Consider the following 27,554-nt stretch of genomic DNA (forward strand, 5'->3'; position numbering starts at 1 on the left):
ACTGAATTAGAAAGTAATTGTATAAGACAACACATATTTAGTTGTATTGTCTGGCTCATACCATCTAGAATGTAATATATTGGCCAGTACCAACTCAAAGTAGGTTGGTTGTTACAAAGCTGCACTGAGCTAAGGAAATGCCCCCAGCTGGTAATCTGAATCCACAGGAACACACAAAGAGGATAAAAAATGTTAAGTAAGAAGGTTAACAAAACAAATACTATATATGTTCTTTTCTCAGCTTCTATAAAGACAAAGTTACATAACTTAATCGTTATTATATTGTATTGTTGGGCTTATAACATGTAGATATAACATATTTAATAATAATAACACAGAAATGGGTAAAATGTAATAAAGCAATACAGAAGTCACTTCTGTATCTAACCAGACTTAGATTAGTATAAATGACATGAAGATGTATATGATAAATATAAGAACAACCACTAAGGAAATGACTCAAGTAGTGAAAAATCACTAAAGAACCTTAAAAACGGTGTTAGAAAATATTCACCAAATGCAAAAGAAAGCAGTGGGCACAAAAATACAGGAGACAGAAAACAAAAAGTAAAACTGAAGGCATAAATCCAACTATATCAATAACATTAAGCATGGTTGCATTAAAGAATAAAAAGGCAGAGCTAATCAGACTGAATTAAAAAGTAAAGTCCAATGATATGGGTCTACAGGAAGTATGCTTCAGATTCAAAGATACAAACAGACTGAAAGTAAAAGGATGGAAAAATATACATCACATGAATAACAACCACATGCTACTTGGAGCGCTATACTGAAATCAAAGTAGCCATGGAAACAGCCAAAGTGACAATTGTTGGAGACTTTACTACTCCATTTTCAATAATGTATAGAACAAATGAGCCAAAGATCAATAAAGAAAGAGAAGACATGAACCATATTATAAACCAACTAGACCCAACAGATATTGACAGAACACTACAAGGAACAACCAAAGAGTATGTAGGCCTCAGGTGCACACAGAACATTCTCTAAGAGGGACCATATGCTGCACCATAAGACAAACCTCAATACTTTTTAAAGGATTATAATACAGATTGTTTTCTGAACACAATGGATCAAAAGTAGAAACATGTGAAATTTAAACAACAGACTCTTAAATGACCAATACATCAAAGATGAATTCATGAGAAAAATTAGAAAATACTTTGAGATGAATGAACGTGCAGACACAACACACCAGAACTTGTGGGATTGAGGGACAGCAGTGCTAAAAGGGAAATCTCTGGCTGCAGATGCCCACATTAAAAAAGAGAAGAGACCTCATATCAATAACCTAACTCTCCACGGTAGAAAGCTGGAAGAAAAAAAGAGAAAAAAAACTAACCCTGAAGCAAGCAGAAGAAATGAAATTATAAAGATTAAGGTAGAAGTTAATGAAATAGAGGCTAGAAAAAATAATAGAATCAATAAAACCAAACGTCCATTATTTGAAAGATCAACAAAATTGACAACCCCTTGGTGAGTCTGATGGGAGGGAGAAGATTCAAATGACTACAGTTAGAAATGAAAGAGAAAACTTTACAGCTGGTTTTATAGAAATAAGTATTTAAATGAATGCTACAGAAATTTTATAATAATAAATTATACAACTTAGATAAAATGGACAATTTCCTAGAAAGCAAAAAACTACTAAAACTGACTAGGAATAGGTAGAAACTTTGAACAGACCTATAACAAATAAAGAGACAGAATTAGTAATCCAAACACTATCCACAGACAAAAGCCTGCAAGGCCCAGATGGCTTCACTGATAAATCCTACTGAAAAATTAAAGAATAAAAATTCTTTACAAACTCTTCCAGAAAGAAAGCGGAAGAGGAAGAGACAGTTCTGGACACAGTCTGCAAGGGTGACATTACCCTGCAACCAAACCAGAGAGAGATATAGCAAGAAAAGAGAACTGCAGAGCAGTAACTCTTACAAAAATAGATGCAAAATGCTCAACAAAACACCAGCAAATAAAATCTAGCACTCTACAGGAGGGATTAGACACTAGGACCAAGTGGGATTTGTTCCAGGGATGCAAGGTTGGATTAACGTCTGAAAAATCAGTTCATCTAATGCACCAGGTCAATGAAATAAAGGGCAAAAATGACATGATTATCAATAGAAGAAAACAGACAGCAAAAGCATTTGGTAAAATTCAGTACCCTTCCATGATGATAGACCAACATTTAGGGTACTAGGAATAGAAAGGAACTTGCCCAGTCTGATAAAGGGCATTTAGTATAAAACCACAGCTATCATGGGACTTCATGATGAAAGACTGTCCTGATCAGTAACAGGACAAAGATGTCTGCTCCCACCACATCTATTCAACATTATATTGGAGGTTCTATCCAGGACAATTAGACAAGAAAAATAAAGGCATCCAGTTTGGAAAGAAAGAAGTAAAAGTATTTCTATTCACAGATGACATAATTTTTATATATAGAAAAATCTCAAGCAATCCACTAAAAACCTATGATAACTAGTAAACAAGTTCAGCAAGATTGCAAGATATATTCATATATAGAAACCAATTGTATTTCTACACACTTTCAATAAACAATCAGAAAATGAAATTAAGAAAAAAATTTCACGTACAATATTGAAAAAGAATAAAGCACAACAATGTAACTGTACTTACTGCCACAGATTCGTAAACTTAAGAATGGTTAAAATGGTAAATTTTGGTTTATATATACTTTACCACAATAAAGAAAGAAAAAAATACTTAGGAATAAATTGAACAAAAGAAATGCAAAACTTATACTCTGAAAACCACAAAATATTATTGAAAGAAAATATCTAAATAAATGAAAGACATCCCATGTTCATGAACTGGAAGACAATACTGTCATGTCGGCAATAACCCCCCCCCACACACACACCGATCTACCAATTAAACACAACACTCACCAGAATCCCAGCTGAATTCCTTACACAAACTGACACGCTGATTCTAAAATTCATATGGGAGTTCTAATGACCTAGAATAGCCAAAGCAATCTTGAAAAAGAATAAAGTTGGGGGATTCATACTTCCCGATTTCAAAATTCACTACAGAGTAACAGTGTTCAAAATGGTGTGGTTACTGGCATAAGACAAGATACAAGACATTTAGATCAACAGAATAGGATGAGAGTCGAAAAATAAAGCCTTCCAGCTATGGTCAATCGATTTTTGTCATGGGTGCCAAAAGTATTCAATGGGGAAAGAATTACATTGTGGACAAACGGTGCTATAATTATATGGAAAGAAAGAAAAAGAATCTGGACCACTCCCTTACACCACATGCAGAAATTAACCCAAACTAGATCAAAGACCAAAATACAACAAAGCTCTTAGAAGAAAACATAGGGATAAATCTTCATGACCCAAGATTTGGCCATGTGTTTTAAGACATAACACCAAAAGCAGAAGCAACAAGAGAAAAAAGAGATATTGGACTTTGTCAAAATTAAAACTTTGTGGTTCAAAGGACATTCTAAAGAAAACAAAAAGAAACCCCCAGAGGGGAGGAAATACTGGCAAATCACTTATCTGATAAGGAATGATGGCTAGAACAGATGAAGAACTCTCATAACTCAAAAACAAAAAGACAAATATTCTAATTTTTAGAAACGGATGAAGGAACCTGAACAGACATTTCTTCCAAAAACCAGATATATAAACAGTCAGTAAGCACACGGAAAGATGCTCGATGTATCACTAGTCATAGGGCAATGCTAATCAACACCACAGCGAAATTCCACTTAACACACACGAAGTTGGCTAAATAACAGGACAGGTAATAACAAGTGCTCACGCAGATACAGGGACACTGTAGTGTTCATACATGGTGAGGGAATGAAAAATGGCACACTCACTTTGGAAAACAGTTTTTGAGTTTCTTAAAACATTAGATATAGAGTAACCCTCTGACTCAGCATGCCTCTGCCACATATTTCCCCAAGAGAAAGGATATGGCCACACGAAAACGTGTTCGCGAATGTTCACACCAACATTATTCCTAATAGTCAACAGGTGGAAGCAGCCCAAATGCCTAGTAGCTGACGGATGGATTAAAAAAAACCTTGGTATGTCTGAAGAACAGAATATTACTTGGCTGTAAAGTGAAGTAGTTTTATGTGCAACAGCATGCTGGCTGAATCCTGAAAACATGCCGCTCGGTGGAAGAAGCCGGTCATGAAAGACCACGTGTGGTATGACGTCATTTATGCAAAATACCCAGAATGGGCAAATCCATAGGGGCAGGAAGCCAATGAGTGGTTGCCTAGGGCTTAAGGGGATAGAAAGGGGGACTGGGACATGGTGTTCAAAGGGGGCTGGGTCTCCTTTGGGGGTGATGAGAAACGGCTTTATACTGCGGTGGTTGCACAACTCTGGGAATGTAGTGAGACCGCGGAATCGGACACTTCAAATGGCTGGTTCACGAATGAGAGCCTAATAGAGCTGTTACCAAGGAGACTATGGGGAAAAATGCTCAGGATCGAGGGTAGGACAAAGAGCTCTCAGACTCGACAGCAAAACACAATCCATATACAGGATACATTGGACTTCATTGAAATGAAAATATTTGCTCTGTGAAGGACCCGGTGAGGAGGAGGACGAGGACAACCCCAGACTGGGTGAGGACATGTATAAATGACATATCTGGCTTAGGACTAGTATCTAGAATAAGTACCGTCTTCTCACAACTCAAGAGTTAGAAACATTCCAATTGGCAAATGGGCAAACGATTGGAACATTTCAGCAAGTAAGAGATACAAGGGGCTGATGTGCGCATGAGAAGATGCTCAGCATCACCAGCCGTCAGGAGGATGCAAACTCGAATCCATGAGATACTGCTACACACCTATGAGAACAGGTGAAATGAAAACCAGGGTCCACACCAGACGCTGGCAGGGGGACGGAGAAACGGGGTCACCCCGACACTGCAGGAGGGGATGTGAGGTCCGTACAGCCATGGGGGAGAACGGGTTTGCCATTTCTAGAAGATGTACTCAGCAAGTACACCCCCGGGGCCTTATCCCGGAGAAACCACATCACGTTCACACAAAAACCTCTCCATGGATATTCATGCCAACTTTATCTGTGTATTACTCTTCTGGGGCCACTGTCATAAATTACCGCAAATTTAGCAGCTTAAAATGATGCAAATGGATTCTTTCGCAAATCCGAAGAGTTGTTCCAGAAGTTGGAAGTGAACATCCTGGACAGGTGTGATTCCTTGTGGAGGCTCTCGGGGGGGATCCATTTCCCTGCCTTCTCTTTCCTCTGGAAGCTGCCTGTTTTCCCTAGCTGGTGGTCCTGATTCACACGCACACCGCGTCTTCTCCCCCTGCTTCCTGTGATACGTCACTGTTCTCTCCTGTCGTCCAATCCCCCTCTGCCTCCCTCCTGCAAGGACATTTATGATGACACTGGACCCCAGGATAATCCAGGATCCCCCCTAGATTCAATATCCTTAATTTAAGTGTGTATGTGGAGTCTCCTTCACCATATGAGGTGACAGTCCCCGGTTCTAGGAATCGGGACCTCAATGTTTTGGGGGCTGTTATTCAGCCTACCAGAATTTGTAGTAACTCCAAACTGGGAACCACACAGCTGTCCTCCAACCGGCAAGCAGTTAAACCAACTGGTGTGTCCACGCCACGGAATGCCACTCGGTGATACAAATGAACGAGCTACAGATAGTCTTGAGGGTTACGCTACATCAAAAAAGCCAACTGCAAACACTCAGGTGCTGTGTGATCCATTTATACGCCATTCTTGAAATGACAAAATTATGGCAGTGGAGAGCAGGTGAGTGGTGTCAAGGGATTGGGGGGGGCAAGAGTGGGAGGGAAGTAGGTGTGGCTACAAAGAGGACACACCAGGGACCCCTGACACAGGATGGCCCGATTCTCAGCTGTCTCAATTTGGACTCTGGTTTCCAATGACGAGACCCCCAGGGCAACTGTGTAAAGGACATGTGGGATCTCTGTGGTCTCTCTTACGGTTGCATCTGAATGTCTAAAAACACAAAGTTTAATGTTTAAAAATGGGCCAAAGATCCGAATAGACATTTCACCAAAGAAGATACGTAACTGGCCAACAAGCACATGAAAAAATTCTGAGCATCATTCGGCACTAGGGAAGCACGAATCAAAGCCACAGCAAGATACCCACGTGGCTAGAATAAAGACAACAAGCAAAATAGTAATAAGGCTCCGGATAAACAGAAACTCTCACAGATTGTTGGTGGGAATGTAAAACGGTACATCCACTTCGGAAAACCGCCTAGCAATTCCTCAAGAAGGGAAACACGAAGTCACCATGGGAGCCATCACTCTGCTGGTATGTATCTCCGCAGGACGAAGGGAAGTGCGTGCACACGGCTCATAACCACGCTTCGTACAATCGCCAGAAGGTGCGAACAACGCAAAGCAGTGCGGAAAAATCCCTCAACTGGTGAGTGGGTGAGCAAAAAATGGGGCTGTCCACACAATGAGTACTTACTTTTCAGCAATAAAAAGGAATGAAATACTTTTAGGTGCTATAATTTGGATGAGCCTCAGAAACATGCTTAAAGCAGCCAGGAAAACAAAGATTCCATTCTCTACGACTGTCTAGAACAGGCACATCCACAGCCTGCTGTGGCTGTAGGAGGGCTGGCTGGTGCAGGGCGCGGGGACAGGGGTGGACTCCACGCGGGCGCGGTGGGCCTTACGGGGGGGTGGGGGTCCAAACCCAGATTGTGGAGATGATGGCAGAAGTCAGTAAGTCTCCTGGAATTACACTGAAAATGGGTGAGTCTTATGGTACATAAATTATACCTCCATTAAGTGGTGTTTTAAAAAACAAGTTAAAAAAAAATGAAGCGTACAGAACTAATTTTCAAATGAGGGACATAACCACACTGAAAGGAGAGAGAAGAGGAAGAGCAGGAGAGAGGAGAAAGTCATTATTGCAAGCACTTTGAGACCACAGTGCTTGATTAAACAACCTTAATCTTTAGTGGGAGGAGGCGGAGAATTACAAACAAGCCAGCAGGTCTGATTTGATGGTGGCAAGGACAAAGCGACGAAGAAAACATGCTAGGTGCGTAGTGAGCAGCGAGTCTGTGTGCTGATGGGGCCGGGAGGCAGTCATCTCACTAGGGACGAAGCAGGCTTGCAGGTAAGGGACGCCCCGTGTGGACAGAGGAGAAGGAGGGACGCGGGCATGTCTGTGCGCACACGGGTATTTGCACGTGCACACCTTTGTGTGTGTTTCCTTAGCTCCGGGCACAGAAGGGTGGAGGAGAAAAGATGGCTAGTAGCAACAGGCACACCTAGTGCCCAGATTTTGGTTTCCAGTAATTTCACCCCCCGTTCAAAAGAACCAGAGCTCCTTGGAAAACTGGTGGACTCTGGGGCTGGGGCAGAGTGTGTATGAAATAAGGCTGAATCTTGTTTAACCAGAACATAAAGAAATGCTGAAAAACAAACAACCAGAAAAATGTGAGCATGTCACAAGGACACAGAAGCCAGCCAAATCTGGGACAATTTGATTAGCGAAATAATGAAGGACAGTAAGAATTATCATACAAAAATCCATGATCCCATGCATATAGATAACAAGTCAACAGAAGTAAATAAATGGGGGAGAAGGAAAGTTTTTCCCACAGTACAAAGTTGAGATATTTTCCCTTGGAATACCATTCTCACTGGACCGATTTTAGTGGAAGAGTGCTAGCGCTGGAAAAGCATCGTTTTGCAATCACCCTCATAAAGCCCAGTTCCAGAAAGCCTCTAAATCCAGAAGACATTTTTTTAATAAGCAACAGGATATGTTCATGGCTTTAGATTATTTCCCCCAGTTGCTTATCGGCTGCAAAGCAATGTAGAATGACTGACTCTTTGATGGGTGATTAAAGCTATATCACCAGTGAGGGGTGGGGCGCATCATGTGCCTCAGGGTGGGTCCCCCCAAGAAGGACACCCTGTCACTGATGGGACATTCCAGCTGGGAAGGCACAACGCAAATCCAACCACAAGGAAACATCCAGCAAAACCCCCAAGAAATGGCAGGACTGTCACCCTCAGAAACTTGAATGTCATTAGAGGCCAAGACTGGGCATGTTCCAGAGTAAAGAGGGCCAGAGAGCTGGTCCCCTGGGCCCCCGGACTAGACACTGTCCCAGAGGGAGAAGTATGTGAAAGGTTTAGCCGTGTCCACTGGCAACACTGGGACGAGGACAGTTGAGGAGGTGAAGGGACCGGATCCACGTCTGTGGGCGGAGGCTGTTCTGAAGTGTGCCATTGCTTTAAAAGGGGGTCCCTTTATTTTTAGGAAATACCCAGCAAAAGGTTTAGGGGCAAAAGTCCATGGGGCATGTGACTTATGTGGCAATGGCTTAGCAACCAGCTACGTGATTGTACATATTGAAAGGGAGACGCACGGTAAAGGATGTGGGGACAAACTATCCACCATCAGCAAACTGCAGATTAAAGAGCATGTGAGTGTTTTAGATCTCATTCATATTCTTGCTGCTTTTCTGTAGCTCAAAGTCATGTCCAAATAAACAGTTAAAAAACCCCCAAACCTCCAAAAGCTCTCAGGTGTCCTTTCAGCCTAGTGCTCTTCAACTGGGAGCAGTGCCCCCCCGCCCAGGATGCTCAGCAGTATCTAGAGACGTTCTGCTTGTCGGTGTCCCACGGTGCACATAGCAGTCCCTCTGCAAAGCCTGATCTGACCCCAAATGTCAGCAGGGCCGCCGGGGAGAAGCGCTGCTTCCCTGCTCTGCGTCCCCTCCATGGGCAGCTGGCAGGGGTGCCAGGAAGGGGAGCCCCGCCTGTAGAAGGGCGAGGCCAGGCAGCACCCACTGATGGTTAATGCACCTGTTCCTGTGTTAAGGGCTGAACCAAGTCCCTGAGGCTCAGAGTTCGGAGGGCTCCGCCCCAGCATCTCCATATGTGATATTTGGAGAAGGAGCCTCGAAGGCCGTTAGGTTCCAATGAGGCTGTGAGTGAGGCTCCTACTTCAATACAGCCGGTGTCTCTATCAAAGCAGGAAACATGGACAGAGAGAGAGAGAGAGAGAGGTGCCAGGGATGCACAGATACCGAAGAAAGACTCTGTGAGGAGAGGCAAGAAGGTGGCCCTCCACCAGCCCAGGGCTGAGCAGCCCTGGCCACACCTTGATCCGGTCTTTCCACCTCCGGGACGGCGACAGAAACTTCTGTGGCTTAAGCCACGCAGTTATGCAGCCTCCAGCAAACTAATGCATCCCAGCAATTAGCACAGAGAAACGAAAGGACTTGTACGTGGGGTTCGAGGGAGGTTTCTGGAAGACTGGCCCAAACCCGAAGCAAAGGAGATTTCTGGCAGTGGGAAAGGTTGTGGCTCGTGCCCACCGTGGGGGATGAAGGGGAGACTGAAAATCTCAGGGCAACCTTGGAGGGAGTCTCACCGTGTAGACTGAAGGGGAAAGGCAAGAAAGCAGGCGTGACACGAGGCCATGTGCTTGGACAGCAGTGACCAGCCCCTGTTACAGCCAGAGCATGGGGAGAACCAGAATAAACCCTAGACTATTCACTCGGGTCCCAGAGGGGAAAGTGACCAAGCAAACAAGGAACAAAGGACTCTCCGAAGCCCACACATCATACCCAGCTGCAGAGTTCATGGTGTGAAGATTATAAAGCAATACAATTTTAAGAAACTGTAAAAGAAAGACCAGCCCCAAGATATGTGGTGTGAGGAGTCAGGTGGAGAGTGGGCTGTCTGGCAGGGGAGGAGGCCAGAGGCACACACAGGCCCAGGGTCCTCACTTGCTTGGTCAACACCACAGTCCTGGGCGTGGCCCTGCTAGGATCCCCATTTTGTGGGTCCAGAAAGTGAGGCCCAGAGAAGGTAGTAGCTGGCTCAGAGTCACACAGGAGAGAATCGCAGAGCTTCCTGGCTGTCAGGTTGTGCTCAGAACCACCCCACAAATCTGCCACTCGACCTCTAAAGACAAAATTGTAAAGGAACAAGGATTTAATTTTCCTGTTTCAGAATCTGGCAGAATTTGGTGTTAGATTTTTAAAACAGTAACAACAGCTAGGGAAGGTGGGACAGATCTGAACGATGCTATGAATGCACACGCGTGTGCGTGCTTGTGTGTGTGATCCGTCACAATGTAGGTTTTATCTGTGTATACAAATGAAAGTCTGTGTTTTGCAGATAGAGAATGTATCTTAACTTAGGCCTGCGGAACATTTACAAAAGCAATGCTTTCATGTTTGTACTTGGACACAGAGAAAATCTTTACTGGAAAAATGCAACTATTTCAAAGGCCGTATCTTCTCCCTATAAGCCTGTTAAATTAGAAACTGCAACAAAGATAAAAAATGTTCTGCTTAAAAAGTGAGAAAACATTTCTTCAGATGAAAGAGAAAGTCAAAACATAAACACGATCAAGAAAGCAAAGACAAGGAACATATTTCACAGCAAGATCTATGCCTCAGCTAACCCTGCACCAGAGGAAAACATCTGACTTCTAAAACTTGCAGAAGAGAGACTTTAAATCAACCCACTCTTACTCTTCATTAAGTTTTTTAAAAAGTGAATTGATCTGAGAGAGGGAATGAATAGATATAAAAGCCCAAGTTGGGGAAACAGAAAACAAAAAAGCAAAAAGGTAGTTGTTGAATAAGAAAGCAAGTATATAATAAAATAAGATAAACTGGATCAACCTCTCATGAGATTGGGGGTGGGGGGAGAGCAAAACCGTAAAAGCTGAAAGCTCAGGCAAGAAACAAAGGGCTGACCAAGCCAGAAGAACATAAAATCACTAGAAGTAACTTTGTTGCTACCAAATGGCAACATAATTGCAACCCTCGAAGATTAAATAGCAATGAATACATTACCCTGAGAGAGGCAGCACATTGATTTAGAACAAATTAGCATAAAGCAGACTAAAAAGAGATTAAAGATCTCCTTTAACACATGCACCAGCCCAGATGGTTTTACAACTCTGCTGTGCGGTTGAGCCTCAGAGAAGGTGATTCCAGCGTTCTTTTCAGGCTGTCCCCAGACACATCGGCGGGGCTCCCTTTCCTCCCACACTGTATCTGCACACACATGCTGCCCGATTTCCTCCTCTTCCGAGCCCGAGGTGTGGGCCGTCACGGATGCACACAGGTCACTCCCCTGAAGCTGAGCTCCACTCAGGGATGCTGGTGGTTTGCCACCTTTTGCTATCTAACAACTGCAGAAATCAGTCCCCTGACCATGGTCATTTTGCAAATGTGCAACGTGAGTGCAGAATACATTTCTGGAAGGGTGGAAGGGCATGTGCATCTTGAATTTTCATGCAAACTGCCTTGTGTGTCTCCACAGCGCCTGCATCCATGTATCCTCCCAGCATCCGTGGCTGAGCTTAGGCTTTCCAAGCACACGGGCCCACAGGCGACTATCCGTCAGAGAAGTCAAGCCCCCATGGCTTTAATTTACATTTCTGTGATCCTAACTGAGGTTATCAGCATCTGTTCATCTGTAAGAAGCTCAGTATCTCCTTTTTCTACAACTGTATTTATATCTTTTATCCTTTTGTCTTCAGGACTTAGAGTTTCCCGACAGCCTGATGAAATTAGCCCTATGTGTATGATATGAACGGTGACTATTTTCCCCAGATTATCATTTAAAAAAATCATTTGGGTATTTTTTTTTTAATTTTTATTTATTTGAGACAGAGAGAGAGCACAAGCAGGGGAACAGGCAGAGGGAGAAGCAGGCTCCCCGCTGAGCAGGAAGCCCGATATGGGACTCGATCCCAGGACCCTGGGATCATGACCTGAGCCGAAGGCAGCCGTTTAACCGACTGAGCCACCCAGGTGCCCCCATTTGGGTATTTTTTGCTATGCAAAATATTTTTATGTTTTTTTTTCATCAAGGCATAATGGACATATAACAAACTACCCATGTTTAAAGTATACGATTTTGGTAACTTTGGACACATGAAACCATTGGCACAATCAGGATCATGAGCATACCCCTCACCCCCCAGGTCTCTCTGTGGCCTTCTGGGCTCCCCCCAACCAGATCTCCATGCCCACACATCCCAGGACAGCCGCTCGGCCTGCCCTCATTCTAGACCAGTCTGCGATTCCAAGAGTTTCATACAAATAGAATAAGGCACTCTGAACTCTCTTTTTCCCTTTCCTTTTCTTTCTTTCTTTCCTCTTTTTAATTAATTAATTTATTTTTTGCCTGGCTTCTTTCACTCATCATAATTATTCTGTTATTTATCCAGGCTGTTTTGTGTGCTCGTGGCTCATTCTTTGCTACTTCTGAGTAGTGGTATATCATCGTGTGGGTATACCACGATTTAAAAAACATTTTGTCGGATGTTGATGGGCATTAGCAACGTTCCCAGTTTCCATGAAATGGCTATGTACAAATTCCATGAAACCATGCCAGTATGTGTGTCTGTTCTCATTCCTCCTGGACACATATTGAGGAATAGAATGGCTGGATGACACGGCAGGTGCGCATACAACATTTTCAGAAAGTCCCAGACTGATCTCCACAGCGGCACCATCTGCTGTCCCCCTCGGTGTGCACGAGGGCACACCCAGATGGTAGCATCTTCCCCGGGCCAGTCACCACACTTGGTAAAATGATCTTAATTTTAGCCAATACAGTAATTGTGTAGTAACAACTCATTTTATTTCATTTGACAGAGAGAGCACAAGCAGGGGATGGGGCAGGCAGAGGGAGAGTGAGAAGCAGGCTTCCCGCCGAGCAGGGAGCCGGATGCGGGGCTCGATCCCAGGACCCCGGGATCATGACCTGAGCTGAAGACAGACGCTTAACCGACTGAGCCTCCCAGGTGCCCCTCATTGTGGTTTTAATTTGCATCTCCCTAATAACTAATGATATCAAATATATTTTCTTGTGCCTCTCCATTTCTCTCTCTTTCTTTTTAAAGATTTTATTCACTTATTTGAGAGAGGGAGTGAGCAAGAGAGCACAAGTGGGTGTGCATTGGGGGGGGGGGGGCAGAGGGAGAAGCAGGCTCCCTGTGGGACTGAATCCCAGGACCCTGGGATCATGACCCGAGCCAAAGGCAGATGCTTCACTGACTGAGCCACCCAGGCGCCCATTTCTCTTCTTTGATGAGTGTCTGTTTAAACCTTTTGCCTGTTTTTGTTTTTTGTCTTAATACTCAGCCATAAGCATCCCTCTCATATTCTGGACACAAATCCTTTATCAGATGGATGATTTGAAAATATTTTCTCCCCGTCTGGGCTTTATCTTTTCATCCTCTTAATACCGTCTTTCAAAGAGAGGTTTTTAATTTTGAAAAGTCCAAATGGTTGGTTCTTATCACATCTCATGCTGCTGGTGTCATGTTCGAGAAGCTTAGCTCTCAAAGTCACAGAGATTTTCTCCTGCATCTTCTTCTCTAACTTTTAGGCTTCTACTTCCGTGATAAATTTTGAGCTGATTCTTGTGTATGATGTAAGACGTAGCTCCAAGTTCACTGTTTGGCAGACGGATGCTCTAGCTGTTCCCGTGCTGTTTGTTGAAACTGCTATCCTTTCTCCTTTCTGCGCCTCAGTCAGAAGTCACCTGTCCCTACGTGTGTAGGTCTATCTGGACTCTGTTCTGTTTATCATTCTATTCACTTATCTCTATGCTCATGCTAGTCCTCCAACTTTGTTCATTTTTAAAATGTTGTTTTGGAACTTCAGGGTTAGTTCCATGCAAATTTCAGAACCAGCTCATTAGTTTCCACAAAATGCCCATGGGATTCTGATGGCTAACACATTGGGTTCAGAGATGAATGTTGAGGCTGGTGGTCCGGGAGCACGGCGCACCTCTCCCCGGACCTGGGGATTCTGTGACGCCTCCCTACAATGTTTTATGTTCATATCTTTTGTCAGATTGCCCTCTGAGTATTTCATGTTTTTAATGTTACAGTAAGTGGTATTTTTAAAATAATTTTAGAGAGAGTGAGCATGAACGGAGGGGTAGCAACAGAGGGAGAGGGAGAAGCAGGCTCCCCGCTGAACAGGGTATTTCTAAAATTTCGATGTCAGATTATTTGTTGCCAGAACATCGAGGTAGAATTGATGTTTGTGTGTGGCCCTGGCTCCACTCACATGCTCGTTCCGTGGTCATCTTGCCCACGCGCCAGGGAACCACGCCACCTGCCAACGGAGAGGGCTTTACCTCTTCCTTTCCAACCTGGACGTCTGCAATGTCTTTTTCTCAACTGTTCCACTGGCTAGAACCTCCAGGTTCATGCAGACTGGAAGTGATAAGAGCAGTGTGTCCTTGTCCCTGTTGTATCCCTGATCTTAGGGGAAGAGTAGCCCATCTTTCTTCATGAAGCATCCTAGCTGAAGTTTATGTGTTGATAGGCTTACTGCACGGAGCAAGCTCCTTAGTATTTCCTACCCGTGGAGAGCTCTTGCAACGAAAGGCTGACCCGGACCCCAGTGCCAGTGCCAGGAGGGGGCCCAGGTCAGACAGACCTGGAGTCGCAGAAGCCCTGCTCTGGTCCCCTGTGGTCAGTGCTGGGCCTCGTCCTCGGGGTCCCCAGGGACAGTCCCCAGAGGAAGCAGGGGCACATTACAGACACGCTCCTGGGCCTCCCCGCAGGCCTTGTGACTCAGAACCTCCGGGGGCAGCCTCTGAAATTCGCCTGCTGGTTTGAGGGAGCCCCAGGCAGTTCCAACCGGGAGCGTCATGGCCTGGCCCTCTGCCGGCAGGGAGCTCACGGCCTCCCTTGATGGGGACACTCTCTCTGTCACCAACACGAGGACTTTTGTTTCCAGCAATAACCTGATGCCGTCAAAACCCTCTCTCAACAGACTCCCGAACAAGCTCGCCAAAATGACAAATGTTTTCTACGGGCTCGGCCGAGGGCATCCCTCAGGGCCACCGCGCAGACCACACGCGTGGGTGGTCCCGGGCATCCGCTCACCTGAGGAGCCACGGTGTGGACTGAACGAAGAGCCGGGCAGGGGACCAGCGTGAGGCCATAAGTGGGGACTAAGACTCCACCTGCGCACCTGGGCCTCCAGCAAGGCCGAACAAACAGAGAGCAGACTCGAATCACAGAAACAACGCAAAGCGGGAACCAAGCCGTCGACCCAGGGACAAGGGACACACTGCTCTTATCAGGTGGGGCAAACACCGAGGAGAGAGAAAACCAATCTGTGTTGGCCTTGTCTGTGGACTACAGGTGAAGTCTCCTCTTGCTGCATGGGGACGGGCTTGTTCTCACGAGAGATCGGGCCTGTATTGACACCGCGTGGTTGTCTTGAAGATCCCACACCACAAACGTTCTGAAGGGGTTCACTGCGTCACCCCTCCAAGGGACAAGGTCTTCAGGCAACATCCCCTCAACACGGCCCACAGGAGCCCCAAAAAAAGATCCCCACTGACCACAGGGAAACCAGCCATCATGGGAAGGAGTTGCCGAAGCCACCGTGAACAGAGGTAGACTCTCCAAGAACCATGGATGATGACGCCATGGCATGGATGATGACGTCGTGGCATGGATGGTGACATCATGGCATGGATGACGATGCTGTGACACAGATGATGATGTCATGACACGGTGATGACATCATGACACGGATGGTGATGTCGTGGCATGGATGGTGATGTGCTGACACGGATGATGACGTCACGGCACGGATGATGACATCATGACACAGACGGTGACGTCATGGCCCAGTGATGACGTCATGGCCCGGGTGATGACGTGGTGACATGAACGATGATGTCATGGCCCAGATGATGACATGGTGACACGAACGATGACGTCATGGCATGGATGATGACATTAGCACGTTCAAGTGACTGATTAATTCCAAGTTGTACATTATGAGGAAGAGACAAGCTGCGAAGACTGAGCAAACCAGGCCCTCACACAAGGATGCACGGAAATGGAAAAAATGAGAGGTCCTTGAAATTAAAACCCCAGCAGGTGGACTAACCAGTGGGTCAGACACATCGGAACAGTCAGCAAACTGAGAAGAAGCTGCCAAGAAGGCAGCTGGGAGATGGAGCAGGAAAATATGAGAGACGGTCAAGGAGGACAGACCGAGATGGCTGAGTCAGTTTCCAGGGCAGATCAGAGCCATTAGGGGAGGCGATAATTTCTGACAGGTTTGTGCTAATGTCCACACTGGATGAAAGACATGAACCCTCAGATTCAGGGATCACAGAGGACGGCGGGACAGAGAGCTACCCCCCACCTTGCTCCACTGCAGTGATAGGCCCTGGCACCGGAGTCCAAGGGAAGGCACCGGGAGCCCCCAGAGGGGGACAGGCCACCTCCTCAGGGTGGCCAAGGAGCTGGGCAACACGCAGAAACCGGACCCTGCAGCACATCTGCTGAGCGTTTGGAGGGAATACATATCTCCACCCGTCACCTCTTCCTCAACTAGACTGTCACCCAACAGCAAGGGCAAAATACGACGATGTCAGACAAACAAAAACCGAGTTGACCGATGACAGATCTTCCCTGAAGGGACCGCTGTAGGACCTTCCGGAAGAAGGGCATTAAACCCAAACTCTGAAGCAGAAACCCAGCAAATCTCTTGGTAAATGTAAGCAAGGCTCGACTCTATACAAGTGACTGATCCAGAGGATGGTTTAAAAGGTTAAACCCAAACACAGGGCGATGGCAACATGGGTAAGGGGCGCAGGGTGGGATCTGGGGCGGTGGCCCGGAGATGGCTGCCAGCCGAGGGGAGGGAGAGAGGCGAGGCCTGGAGGGTGCGGCCGGGGGCACAGTGCCAGCTCTAGATGGTGCCCCACAAATTAGGCTCATGAGCGCCGGGCTCTTCTGTGAACCATGAGCAGGAACAGCAAGCCCCCCTGCGGGCCGGGCTCCTGAACGCAGACCCCAGTGACCAGAACAAGGTGAGCAGCGGGGCGCTGGAACCTGCAGAAGGATGGGAGCCTGGAGGGCAGGGCTCCTGATGTCCACCCCTGCCTGCTGCCACCACAGGTCCTCCTGCGGCCAGTGAGGGCCTTTTCCATGAACACAGATCTGCCCGGGCTCTCGAGGCCATGAATGTGGGTGGGCAGCCCTTCCGAGGACCCTAGGTGTCACAGGACAGAAGCCCAGAGACGCCGTGGGCTCCAGACATGGAGAGAAACCATGGAGGGGGTGGCCGTGCGCAGGCCAGCGCCGGGAAGGGGAGGGCACCTGCCTCACACACCCCTTGGCACACCTGAATCGCGCACGCGGGCCAGGCTCCGGTGCAAGGCCTGGATCCGGCCAGGGGTGGAATTCATCCCGGCTGCTCGCGCCCTGCTGTGTCGGGGCCGGGACTGCGGGCCATCCCAGTGACGGCATCTGCCTGGGATGAGGCCCCTCCTCCCCCGCCAGGGCCCTGGAGAGCCTCAGCCACCACCCCCAGGCTGGGGCCACGCGGGGCCCCCCGGGGCCAGGCCAACAGCTCAGGCTCCGGCAACGCTGCAGCCCCAGGCTGGGCTGACTTATCATGTCCGCGGGAAAGCAAAACTCCTCCATGCAAAAGCATTCCACAAAGGAAGCCTGACTTCCCTGCTCTCGTGCCTCATTACCATTCCGCAGGCATCCCCGGGCACTTAATAACAGCAAACAGTCTGAATGCAGCTCCCCGCATTCAGCAAACAGCAGAGATGCTTCTCCCCAGGCCCAACCTGCCCATTAGCATTTGCGGAGAGCCCCCATCTGCATCGCGACAATGGTCCTGCCCCTGGATCCGGAGTTGGGGGGGGTGGGCATTTGTTGGCACAATTGTCCCTTGTGCCCACTCCAGGGGGCGGGCGGGGCGCGCATCCCGGGGGCTCACCAGCGAAGTGGCCAGATTCAGGCCAGAGCGGAATCCCGACCGCACGGGATGGGGCCGCGGTGGCCCAGTGCCCAGCGGGGTGGGCGCCCTGGCCCAGTCCACAGCCAGCCCCGAGGCACAGGGAGCGGCCGCAGCCCCTTTCCGGAACACTTTCCGCCCTGCTGCCAGGGGACTGGGACCACATGCAGGGGGATGCATCAGGGGTCAGCCGCCTGAAAACCAAGCACTTGGCGGGCTGGGCGCCCATAAGCACAAAGCGTCAGGAACAATGTGAGCCTGTCCCTCTTTGACACAGTCGAGACAGTGACACTGTCCCTACAGCGGCCAGTAAGCTGGCACGCTCTTGTGGGTGCCGGGAAGATGTCCCAGAAAGGAGAGACAGACACAGAAGTGCTGGAAGAACAAAGACCCATGGCGTCGAGGACGGGGACCAGTGTGGGTGCACAGAGCTGGCTCTGGATGCCCCGTCCATGCTCTGCCAGGAACGGGGGGGCCAACACGCATGGGCCGCCTCCGTTCTGCCAGACACGGGGCGCCAGCCGCACGGCACGACTGAGGCGGGGCCTGGCACCCAGCCCCCCAGAGCATGGAACAGAGCAAGGGGAAGGGTCCCTCCATGGTGGGGTCCCGCCTCCTCAGAGGGACCTGCTTTTGCGCTGTGGTGGGGAGGGCAGGACGTTGCCGGGCAGACGCCAGGTCAGCGGGAGCCGAGCGCCTGTCCCCGTCCCCACACCCTCGCCCGGGGCGAAGGCTTCTCACCAGAGCTGTCACAGTTCTCCATGGAGAAGTGGTCTGGCCTCCGCGCCTCTGAGACAGGCTCGCACATGATGTGGGGGACCGTGAGCATCTTCTCTCCGGGATTCACCCCGTTGTCCTTGTCCAGTTTGAACTTCTTTCTCTTTACCTAAAACGACAAGCAGTAAGCTGGCAGTTCCCGGGCGTCTGCTAGCCCCAGAACCCTCTGGCAGCCCCCGCTGGGCACCTGCCAGGGAACCAGGCCTCAGGGGCCAAGCGCAGCCGGTGGCACGCAGACGGGGAGGGCCGCGGCACTGTGGGGCTGCCGGGGGTCCCGCGGGGGGCTCGGCACGGGCGCTGCCCGGGAGCTCGGGTGGAGGGGTGGGCAGGCAGGTAGCCGGCAAACAGGTAAACATCCCAGAGTGCACCGGGGCACGTGCCGACAAGGGCCGCCAGAAGGGACGGTGTGTGGTAGGGGGGCGGCCCGGCGGCCAGCCCGGGGCCAGCAAAGGCCTCTCTGAGGCGGCAACGTGGAGGTGATGGGGAGTCTGGGAGGGTGTTCGGCACAGGGAACAGAGGGTGCAGGGGCTCTGGGGGCAACGGAGAGCTGGGCGCCCCCAAGCAGGTGTGGACATGGGCGCCACCCTCATTCACCACACCCGCCAGTCACGACATCCTTGCCCAAAGCCTGCCCAAACCCCCTGCACCATGACCTTAAGGCCCTCTTTCTGGAGCCGGGGTGCCACCCCTGCCCCGACTGACACCCACCGTGCCCAGCACAGAGAGCCTGACATCAGGGCCCTCTCGAAAGCCTTCTCTCCCACCGCCGGCCAGAACCCGGCCGATCCTGCACCCTGGGGCTCCTCCTCCGGGCCCCCCGCGGCCCTGGCCTTGCAGCACCAGTCCCACATGCCACGGAGCCATGGGGATCCTGGGGCGGCGGTGCCCGGCACACCCGTCTCCCCCCCACCCCGGGGCCAGAGTGGTGTTGCTGCCCTGATGGGAGCTCAGCTGACCCCAGGGTCAAACCCTGGCCAGGAGCCATGGCCCGCAAGGCCTCCCCACCCACTAACGAGGGACCCTGTCCGGGCGGCAGGTGGGGGCTGTTACCATGACAGACTTCTTGGGCTTGGGGCTGGGGGACAGCAGCACGTGGCTCCGAGCGGGCTTGCGCACGTAGATCTTCCAGGTGGAGGACTCGGGGTTCTCGGCCGCGTAGCACCTCCAGGCCGTCTGAACCAGCACAAGGGAGAGGCGGTCAGCTGTCGAGCTGCCCAACGGCCTCCCACAGGAGCTGCAGCTCCCCGATCCTGCCCGCACCCCGCCCTGCAGGCAGCCCCCACCTCCCAGGGCCGTCCCTGCACCAGGCAGCCCACAGCCCCACACACTGGCTGGGACTCGCAGCTCGACACCACAGAGGCTTCGTCTGTGACCCCAGCGCACTTGCCACCACCTCCCCAGCCTGGTCCCTTCGCAGATGCAAAGACACCTGTCGGCTGCCTCTCCTGGGCCACGCACGGCGGGTGTAGGGACAGGCACAAAAACAGGACGCCCTGGGCCTGCGGGCACCAGGCAGGAGGGGTGGCGGAGCAAGGCCCCTCCCAGAGGCCCAAATGTGGGGTCCCAGTGCCTGGGCACCGTCTGCAGTCATGGGGAGTCTCTGGACATCACGCAGGTGAGGAGGGCCTTGGGCCCACATTCTAGAAAGATGCCTGTGGTGGCCACCATGCAGGGATGACCCGGAGGAGGGGACGCCACCGCAGGGGATCCGAGGGGCGGACACACCGCGTCTGGGTGGACAGTGAGGGACAGGAGGGGTGCCAGGAGCCTCAGATGGGAACGCATCCTGGGGGTCTTGTCGTTGCTGGCCGCGGGGCTACAGGGTTCCCAGGCGGCCGTGACACCACCCGCAATGGGGACCTGGGCAACCATGGCAGCCCTCATGCCGTCCATGAGAAAGGCCACAGGCCTGGCCCCTCCAAGGCCCACGCGCCACCTCCACGTCCCACCTTCCCCAGTGGCGGGCACGTGTCCTGCCCACGAATGTATCACCAGCCACTGCGTACTTCCCGCCTCCCTGGGGCCCTGGGCTCCCCCATCCTCCAGCAGCAGGCATGTCTGCACCCCCTTGAATGCACCACCCGAGCGCGGCCTTCACGGGGGGGTCGCCCCCAAGGCACAAGGCTCAGCAAGGAATCCGCAGCAACCCCCTCCCACCGGCAGTCTGCCCACAGCGGCCTGGGCTGGTTTTACGGCCTGATTTATGGTCTCCCCGAAAGGAGGAGGCTGTGGGGCCGTAAAACCAGGCCTGAGGGGGCCCAGCCCCTCGGCTTTATGGCCCCTGCTATTTCCTTCCCGTTCAGGTACTCGGTCCAGGCACCAGACGGTGGGTTCCGGAAGGGCTTCAGAGGGACAAGGGGGAGCCCGGGGCTGAGCTGTAGCTCCCAGGCGGAGCCGTGCCTAATGGCTGGCGTTCCCCACGGGGTCCTGCCCAGGGCAGAGGGTGCAGGCGACAAGGCCATGGGGGTGACCCCAGGCCGTCCCCGGGAGACATCCAGTGCTGGGTACAGTTGCCCCACTGGGCAGAGAGTCCCACATCCACGGCTGGACACGGACCACGCCTGTGCCCTGGGCCTGCTCATCCCCACTTCTCCGCCCCCAGGCCGTCTGGGACCCGGTTTTCAAATACGGTTTTCTGCCTGAGTCTGTGTTTACGTTAAAAGGACCAGCCATCCTCTGGTGTGTTTCCAGAGCCCTGGGTCACAGAGCAGAGCTGAGTGTCTGGGGGCTCAGGGCCCCGACTTCCCCCACTGTTCTTAGGCTCTGTCTCCTCCAGCACCCAGCAGCCCTGGGGTCCCCATTGGGCACTGAGGGGCCCCGGAATCCAGGGTGGGGCCATGCCACTGGCTCTCCAGTCCCACTGCTGTCACTGGGGAGTCCGAGCCTGTGGGGTGCCGGGGATACCCAGAAGGTGCCCAGAGTGCACGAGCAGGGCCCCAGCCCCCCCGGGGGAAGGCCATACTGGGACTCTTCCCTTTTCCCTCCCAGACCTGCTCCAGTGCAGAGCCGGTGGGCGGGGGGGTGGGTGGGGGGGTGGCCATGGAAGGAGGACGAGGAGCAAGACGCAAGGCTGGTCGCTGTGGCTGGGAGGGGAGAGGCCCACGGAAAGACCCCCCAGGTCTGCGGCACAACCTTGTCCCCTGGCCTGCCCCGCAGGACACGACCTTCCGCAAGACCCTCCAGGGAGGGAGCTGGGCGCCCTGTTCCCGTGTCCACCCTGTCAGCACGGCCCACGTTTCCCAGAAGGCATGGCAGTGGGTGCGGGTCTGCACCTCTGCTCCAGAGGGACCCGCACGGAACATCATGGCCAAAAGCAGCTCTGGAATCTCTGAACGGACACCAGCTGGTGTTCACCCACAGACGCGAGGCCAGACGTGACAATGGCGGGCGCCATCACCTGGATGAGCGAGGCTGCCGCGGGGATCTGCCTGTTGAAGTGCTTCTGTCTCTGCTTCTGCTGGACCTTCAGGGCAAAACCGGAGCCGAGAATCCCCTGGGAAGGAGCAGAAACCAGGGCTTGTGTCCACAAGGGCAGCCACCGCCTGGCCTGGCCTGGCCTGGGGGACAGGATGGGTGCCGGGGGGACAGGACGGGTGCTGGGGGGATAGGGTGGGTGCCGGGTTGCCGGCTCGGGCAGAAGGTAGCCCCCTGTGAGAGGGTCTGTGGCTGCGTCCCCGGGATTGCCAATGGGATGGACGAGAGCAGCTTGTCAGGGAGGGAGCTCCCCATCTGCAGAGGGGATCAATCGTACACACACGCACACACACACACGTGCACACCCTGCGTACACTTACATGACACACAACACGTGTGTGACACGCACGGAATCCATACATGTCTGTAGTGAGTGACGTGTCACATACACCCACACCCTACACGGACACACGGACACATGTACCCACGTGCACACATGGGGAACTAGAAGGCGTAACCCTCACGGTCCATGATTTCTGGGGAGGGCACAGGTCAAGACCCGGCCCAGGTCTCAGCAGGTGCGCGGACTCTGCTGCGGCTGGGGCCTCCCTGCGACCCCTCGGGGTGCATCCCCCGGCCCGCACCCCGCTGTCTGCTACCCAAGACCTCCACTGGCCGCCGCCTACACCTGCTGCAAAGGACGCTCTGGGGGCAGGGAGGGCGGGGCACCTCTGTGAGCCGGCCCCCTGCCGGGGGACCCCTGCTAGGGAGTGCATGCATGCCCCCGGCACAGAGCACCTACCGCTGGGAGTGCGAAGAAGGAGATGGCGAACACAGAGAAGCAGGAGGCGATGGTCTTCCCGACCCACGTCTGGGGCACCTTGTCCCCGTAGCCGATGGTGGTGACTGTGACCTGTGAGGGGACGGGGGCAGGGCTCAGGCCTGGAAGCTTGGGATGGACGACCGTCCAACCCGAACCCGCCGCTCCGTCAACACGGAGCTCCCGCCTGGCAGACGGTCGTGGTGTCCCGAAGCCGATGCCATACAAGGAGGAAGGCCCTGGGTGTGCACAGGGGCTGGGCACCAAGGCGGGGCTCCCAGCTCCATCGCCTGCCCTGACCCGTAGCAGTCCCGCCACCTGGGCCACCGACATCGCCACATGGTGGTCCCCAGGAGGCCGGAAGCTCCCACCAAGGCTGGTCCTCGACCAAGAGGACAAGGATGATGCGCCACGTCCTGATGCCACCCCGGGCACCAGATCACCCTTCTTCCGAGAGAACCAGACGCAGCCCAAGCCTTCTTCTCGGTGGGGGAGCCGACCATCGGAGCTTGTGGTGGGACCACGGGTGCGGGGGCTGCCCTGCCCCAGGCTCCCGTCCTGCTTGCATCTGAGGTTTGCTGCCTGGGGCCTCCAGCCTGAGCCTGAACGTGACATCCTGCAGGATTCGAGGGCCCAGCCTGGCTGAGCCGGTCACTCGGCCCCGACGCCCTCAGCTCACACCTGCCTGGCTCTGGGCACTGGGGCTGCCTGTGGGCTTTGCAGGCGTGGGCTCTGAGCCTGGCCAGACTCACACATCTTGTGGGCACATGCTCACACCTGCACACCAGGGCATCAGGCACAGTGGCCCAGAGAGTCCACATGGCTTCCTGCCTTTGGAGGTCAGCCTGGCCAGCACCTGCCCGCCCTGTGGTCACGCGGGTCCTGTTCTAAGCAGCCCGGCTCCTCTCCTCCAGAGCCTCCAGTACAGACCAGGTGAGAACAGCCTCCGGCAGGCCCGGGAAGGTCTGCACGGAGCCTTCCCTCGATCCCCTGTCCCGAGGAGCCAGTGCAGGGAACGGGGGATGCAGAGCCAGGGCCTGGGGGGCCTACAGAACAGACTCCAACAGAAGGCAAGGCCCAGACAGGACGTGTTGAGGTCTGCGGCAGCGACTGCTAGTCCGACCCGGGACCCCGGTGGGTGCGCCCCACCAGCCACAGAGCACGGAGGGCGGGAGAGACCCAGCGGCCACAGCCAGGCAGGGACACACGTGACCACTCGGAGCTGCGGGAACCGTAGGGGAGGAGGCAGGCACGCCAACGAGCCTGTCAGCACACAGGTAAGTCCGGACAAGCACTCAGCTTCTAGCACCAGGGACAGCCAGGGCCGGCCACTGCTGAGCCCACGGCAGCCTAACCACGGCAGCCTGACCACGTGTCTTGCTTGGGGTCCTGGGACTTCTACAACGTCACTGTCCGTGGGGAACACATATTCCCCCACCCCCCCACAACACACACGGAGCACGCTGAGCTGCCTACGGACCAGTCCTGTAAAGGGGCCACCTGAGCCCGTGGAGGGTGCAGACCCACTAACGTGCCTCCATGCAGCTGGGACGCTGCACACGCACACGGACACACGCACACACACGCCGTGCATACCCGGACCGTGGCGCAGATGCCAGCAGGGAGCAGCCAGACCACCCCAGGGAGAAGGACAAGCCCGACAGGCAGCTGGCAGATAAGGGGGCCCTGGGGAAGCCGGAGCCCTCTCGTCTGCAGGGGGTCCTCTCTGGACGGCCTGCGCCCCAAGTGTGAGGCCTGGGCCGCAGCTGCCTCTGCAGAGACCCGGGTGCACGGAGCAAAGGCGGGTCTGGGGCTGTGGGGTTTACAACGGGGTGAGGGCAACAGAACCGCATCCTGCCCTCTTCTAGAAAATAAAATCTTTCTAAAATTATTTATATGAACATAGAACGGGTCTATTACCATTTTAATAAATTGACATGAAAACGTTTTTTAAATGCTCAGTGGTGCTTTCCTACGCGCTGGGCATGGATAGGTACGACCCACGTGAACAGAGGCTCTTGGGTCCGCAGCGATTGTTAAGAGTGGACCTGAGACCAGTAAGTCTGGGAGTGGCTGCTGGGCAGGGAGACGCAGGGGCCGCCATGGGCGGCTCCCACCTCGGGGGCCAGGTTTAAGGGCATCCCAGGAAACTCAGGCATCAAGACAAATAATACCTAATACAACCTTTTAAATGATCAAAATTAATACCAAAAAAACCCATGATGATGGGGAAGCGAATGTGGGGGGTAGGGTGGGGCGGGGTGTAGGCCAGGGCCCCCGAGACCATCTCCCTGAGCGGACCGACCAGCATCCTGGTTCCTCTGGCCCCACGATAGCTGGCACACCAGGGCTCCCCGCTGCGGGCTGGCAGACGTCGGGGTGGCAGGCCTGGTGTCTCCCACCCTGTGGAGGGTACGTGCCTCTCACACCCGGTCACAGACCCGCTTTGTTAGTGATGCCCTTCGGCTCTCGGAGGCCCACCCCAGAGAGCTGCTGTTCTTTCTGAGATCATAGGCTCAGGCAGCTCAGGACGGCCGGTCTCCAGCCGCTGCGCTCGCCACTCGCCCCTGACCGGGCAGTCCAGGGTGCAGGGCTGCACATCCTGGGCCCACAGATGCGGGGAGACACAGCATGGCCACCGTGGCGCTCCCCTGGGCACCAGCCACCAGGCAGTGGCCCACATGGACCAGCTCACACACAAACCCGCGGACGCACGACACTGGGGACAGGGCTGTGGAGGCGGGAGGGAGGGGGACCGAGGCATCCTCGTCCTCCGGAAGCTGGCAACGGGCCGTGTGCTTGCCTCTGCATCTTTGCTCACATTTCCAGGGACAGGAGGCAAGAGAGAAACTTCTAGATCCCCCCAACACACACTCTCTGTCCTGAGAACCTGGCACCGGTGTTTTGTTCTCCTTTCTAAGGCAGACTCTGGAAGGCCAGCCTCCAGTGAGATGGGAGGGCCAGCCCAGAAACCGTGGCTGCCCTGGGGGGGTCGGGCGGCCCATCTGGAGGTGTCGTGGCTGTCTATCCACGTGTGGGTGGGACAGCAGTGCAAGTGTAGACACTTAGGGGCTCACACTGGTGGTGCATCCACTCGGCAAACTTGGGACGGTAACGTGAGTTAGGGACCAGCTTACGGAGGGGAAACTGAGGCTGGCAGGGGCAGGCACTGTGTGCGAGGTCTCACCACTGGTAAGTGACTGAGCGGGCACAACCCACTGGTCCACATCACAACGCGGCGAGGCTGCAGAGCAAACCCCCGGCCAGAGGCTGCCGTGCTGCCACAGGCCAGCAGCCTGCCCGCAGGAGGCTGGAAGGACACAGCCAGGGTGAGGAGAAGCACGGACAGGGGGGCGGCCGGGCGGGTGGCAGGACAGTCTCGGACCATGATGGGCGGGGGCAGCGGTCCTTGGGCACCTGTCCCAAGGGTGTGCTCAGCCCTGGCCGCCGCAGGGCTGCCCTGGGGGCCCCGGCCTAGCTGGTGGGAAACGGCCATGAAGGGGCCATGTGCTGGCAATGGGGGCCAGGGAACAGCCCAGCCAGGCAGACAAACTATGGGTCAAAGGACAGCAAGCACCCCAAAAGAAACCGGCTTCCTTTCCGTGGGCAGGGCGAAATCGCTGGACACACCCATACTGGAGCCTCTCATTCCGTGAGTCTATGGCCGCACTCAGGAAAGCTCGGGCTCCAGCCCCACCCCTGCGTGGCTCACAGGCCCTCCCTGACTGCCAGGGCAGAGAAGGCCCTCCAGGGATCCTGCAAATCACCCTGTGCAGGCCAGGGCTCTAGCCCTGAGGGCACAAGATCCGGGCTGCCCGCCATCCTGCCACACCTGCGCCAGCGCTGAGTAGGACCACAGCGACGCCCCAACGTCACATCTGCACGTGGAGAAATAGGCCTTCCTGATGAAAGCTGGCCTCACCAAGAGGACCTCACGGTCCAAGGAGAGTCCTCACAGCTGCAGTAACCTCTGCTGCCTCCCTGGGCCTGCAGTCCCCTTGGTGAGCCCCACGCCGGCCAGAGGAGGTGCTCTGTGGCCTCCCCATTTTACAGATGGGGAAACTGAGGAATGGCCCAATCGTGTGCTCACTGGCCCCAGGGCCAGTTCCACGGTGCCACTGAGTTGGCATCCTTGGAAGTGGACGCCGTGGTCCGCCGTCCTTGTTTCCACCCCACTGCCTGATGAGTCTTCCAGGAGCCCCTTCCCTGTGGCTGGCCTCGCCCAGGCCCTCAGGATGGGGATCAGAAACACGAGGTCCTTTGGGTTTAGGAGGGGCTAAAACACATGCACCAAAAGGGGCCACTCTGCGAGGAAGGTGCTGGAAGTGGAGAGCTGGTCAGGGGCAGTTAGTAAGACTCTCAAAACCAGAAGGGCTCAGGGGTGTGATTGGACCACGGCAGCCATACACACTTTAGTGTGAGTTAGCCTGCCATGGGTCGAGCACGAGTGTTTGGCTTTGGGGAATGCCTGGAGAGCTGTGGTCGGCAAGGGCCCCCCACCATTTACACCCAGCCTTTGCTGTCTCCTCGCTGGGCGCCTGGGGCCCCAGGCTGCCCATATCCTTGCTGACTTAACTTCTCCAACAATTCGTGGGCGTGGGTACTCGTTTTGTACCCAGTTTACAAACGGGCCCGGAGAGGTCAGGTAACCTGTGCAGGCCACACAGGACCCCCACGTTCCTGACCATGC

At 53.2% G+C, this 27,554-nt stretch overlaps 2 protein-coding genes across 2 annotated transcripts in view; one reads left to right on the forward strand and one right to left on the reverse strand.

Moving 5' to 3' along the window:
- The window catches only part of LOC118016182, a 79,752-nt gene extending 63,694 nt beyond the window's left edge, over positions 1–16,058 (forward strand). Inside the window, exon 3 of the mRNA XM_035013528.1 lies at positions 14,851–16,058. Within this exon, the coding sequence (XP_034869419.1) occupies positions 14,851–15,016 (166 nt within the window). The 3' untranslated portion in view covers positions 15,017–16,058. The remainder of the gene's footprint in view (positions 1–14,850) is intronic.
- Positions 1–27,554, reverse strand: part of KCNQ1 (potassium voltage-gated channel subfamily Q member 1) — a 320,110-nt gene that overhangs the window by 204,191 nt on the left and 88,365 nt on the right. Inside the window, exons 7-10 of the mRNA XM_035013527.1 lie at positions 22,847–22,957; positions 22,028–22,123; positions 19,681–19,803; positions 18,595–18,739 (exon numbers count right to left, since the gene is read on the reverse strand). Coding sequence (XP_034869418.1) covers positions 18,595–18,739; positions 19,681–19,803; positions 22,028–22,123; positions 22,847–22,957 — 475 coding nt within the window. The remainder of the gene's footprint in view (positions 1–18,594; positions 18,740–19,680; positions 19,804–22,027; positions 22,124–22,846; positions 22,958–27,554) is intronic.

Source organism: Mirounga leonina, unplaced genomic scaffold (assembly GCF_011800145.1).
Source record: "Mirounga leonina isolate KUSES-001 unplaced genomic scaffold, KU_Mleo_1.0 Mir_166, whole genome shotgun sequence".
Classification (NCBI taxonomy): Eukaryota; Metazoa; Chordata; class Mammalia; order Carnivora; family Phocidae; genus Mirounga; species Mirounga leonina.